The sequence below is a fragment of the Diaphorina citri genome, unplaced genomic scaffold (genome assembly GCF_000475195.1).
Source record: "Diaphorina citri unplaced genomic scaffold, Diaci psyllid genome assembly version 1.1 scaffold392, whole genome shotgun sequence".
In the NCBI taxonomy this organism is placed as follows: Eukaryota; Metazoa; Arthropoda; class Insecta; order Hemiptera; family Psyllidae; genus Diaphorina; species Diaphorina citri.
The window spans coordinates 37,586-40,545 of NW_007377827.1; the positions used below are offsets into that span (position 1 = coordinate 37,586).

General features: G+C 42.2%; 1 protein-coding gene across 2 annotated transcripts in view; it reads left to right on the forward strand.

The window, feature by feature from the left end:
• Positions 1–399: 399 nt before the first annotated feature.
• LOC103508369 (proteasome subunit alpha type-6) overlaps positions 400–2,960 on the forward strand; it is a 26,997-nt gene continuing 24,436 nt past the window's right edge. Inside the window, exon 1 of one of the 2 annotated variants that reach the window (XM_026822993.1) lies at positions 400–659. In XM_026822993.1, coding sequence (XP_026678794.1) covers positions 547–659 — 113 coding nt within the window. In that variant the 5' untranslated portion in view covers positions 400–546. Of the gene's footprint in view, positions 1,107–2,960 lie in introns of both variants that reach the window. The other variant, XM_008472915.3, reaches the window with a different exon arrangement.

A 2,960-nucleotide genomic window follows, 5' to 3' on the forward strand; every position in this document is an offset into this window, starting at 1 on the left:
GTCACAAATTTAATTGATACCATGATTACCAGATGAACTTCAAAACATTACTATTCAAAATCAAGGTATTACATAATTAATATCTTGTTATGAGGGGGAATCGACATAATCTAATTTTATACCTGTACACACAAGATCGGGGGAATAGAACATCCAGTCCATGGCTACCCAAATATTTCGTCGGGGGAATAGAACACCGGAAATAGAAACAAATCAAAAATTCGGGGGAATCGACAAACGCCCTTTCTAACTAGGGAGGATACTCGAGACGTTAAGGCCAGATAGACCTGCGACAGAAATTCGTTCAACAGGCCCCACTGAAGCATCGTGTGCAGTGGGCTTCCATTGATTTCTTCTGCTGCGCATGCGCAATCATTTTTCCCGTGTCATGTTCATTGCTCGCTTCTCATTTGTGTTGAAATTTTTGTTGTCTCATTTTTTGTCGGAAAATTTGCGGAAAATCGAAATTTATCGAATTTTCCGACCAACTTTCTGTGATTTTTCTTCTTTTTATCGTGTAAAGAGTGTCTCAGTTAGTTTACCACAATGTCTCGCGGTAGTAGTGCTGGTTTCGATCGTCACATCACAATTTTCTCTCCTGAAGGGAGACTGTACCAAGTGGAGTATGCTTTCAAAGCTATCAACCAAGGGGGAGTGACATCGGTCGCTGTCAAAGGTGTCGACACAGCGGTTGTAGCGACCGAGAAGAAAGTCCCTGACTCTCTGGTGGATCCCAAGACAGTGACTAATCTGTATAGTCTGACACCTACCGTGGGTTGTGTTATGACGGGGATGCAAGCTGACTCAAGATACCAAGTTCAGAGAGCACGGTATGAAGCCGCTAGTTTCAAATATAAGCATGGATACTCCATGCCCATTGATCAACTGTGTAACAGAATTGCTGACATCAGTCAAGTGTACACACAGAATGCTGAGATGAGACCTCTCGGCTGTAGTATGATCCTCATTTCCTACGATGAGAATGAAGGACCTCTCATTTACAAAACAGACCCAGCCGGATACTATTGCTCCTTCAAAGCTGTCAGTGTTGGTGTTAAAACAACTGAAGCCAACAGTTATCTAGAGAAGAAATTCAAGAAGAAGACCAACTACACAGGAGATGAAACTATTCAGTTGGCCATTTCTTGTCTTTAGTAAAGCCACACTATCGCCCAAATGGTTACCCATCCACATACCAATCATGCACAACGTTTCTTAACTTCAGTGATCCATGGGGGAAGTAATGTATGTGGAGAAAGATGTTTAAATCTTATTTTACTGATTAAAATTTGAATTAGGGCAAAGGTTTTTAGTGACAAAGGGTTTTATACTCCATTCAGTGACAAGTGATCCACCTCTTCACACAGAGCAAGAGGAACCAGGTAAAGCCACTCTATCGCCCAAATGGTTACCCATCCACATACCAATAACGCACAACGTTTCTTAACTTCAGTGATCCATGGGGAAGTAATGTATGTGGAGAAAGATGTTTAAATCTTATTTTACTGATTAAAATTCGAATTAGAAGTTGTGGGCTGGTATAAGCATACATGGTACTTGTTAAGTCAAGTCAATGGAAAGTTGCTACAAAAAGGAGCTGTTACAATTGAGCAGTGACCAGTGTTATAGGGTTGGGTGGGACACAAAAAGGAGCTTCCTTTTTCACTGTCGTGGCTTCTGAATAATTACCGCATAGATAGCTTATTTCTATTTATTTATTTAGTTATTTTCTTTTCTTTTCTCAGAACGTGGTGTCGAGTATGAATTCCGCATCGCAGGCCAGAACCACATCGGCTACGGCCAGGAGACGGTCCGATACTACACCACCCCCGAGGGTCCCCCCACGGGGCCCCCGGCCAACATTTATAGGGTTGGGTGGAACACAAGAAGGAGCTTCCTTTTTCATTGTCGTGGCTTCTGAATAATTACCGCATAGATAGCTTATTTCTATTTATTTATTTTCTTTTCTTTTCTCAGAACGTGGTGTCGAGTATGAATTCCGCATCGCGGGCCAGAACCACATCGGTAGGGTTGGGTGGAACACAAGAAGGAGCTTCCTTTTTCATTGTCGTGGCTTCTGAATAATTACCGCATAGGTAGCTTATTTCTATTTATTTATTTTCTTTTCTTTTCTCAGAACGTGGTGTCGAGTATGAATTCCGCATCGCGGGCCAGAACCACATCGGCTACGGCCAGGAGACGGTCCGATACTACACCACCCCCGAGGGTCCCCCCACGGGGCCCCCGGCCAACATTTCGCACCACTTCCAAACCCCGGACGTGGTCTGTATCACGTGGGATCCGCCCCTGAGGACGCACCGTAATGGACAGATCGTGCTGTACAACGTCAAGTTCCACAAGAAGATAGACGCGAACAATGTCATTCATAGGAACACGACGCAGACCAAGGTGAGAAAATGGGCTTTTTTTTACCTTTCTTATTCTATTTTTAATCGGAACTGCTTTCGCCCTACTTCAAGGTATAAACCTGCCTTGTGGTGTATTAGTCAAGACGCTCACTTTGTAAAGAGTTCAATCCCAGCAGAGGTATGCAATTCTGTCCACAACATAATTTAAAAATTTGAACGCAGACCAAGGTGAGAAAATGGGCTTTTTTTACCTTTCTTATTCTATTTTTCCATCGGAACTGCTTTTGCCCTACTTCAAGGTATAAACCTGCCTTGTGGTGTATTTGTCAAGACACTCACATTGTAAAGAGTTCAACCCCTGCAGAGGTATGCAATTCTGTCCTCAATATAATTTAAAAATTTGACCACAATATTAGTAATAGACTACTGCTGGAGTAAAGGGACTTATCAGTCCTATGCGAGCATTATAAATAAGCATTATTATTATTATTATTATTAAGATCTTTTAACATATTCCCCATCCGTGGCACAAGCTCCGGCTTTTACGGATGGGTATACCATTTGTTAACAATTTATTTTGATGAGAGAATT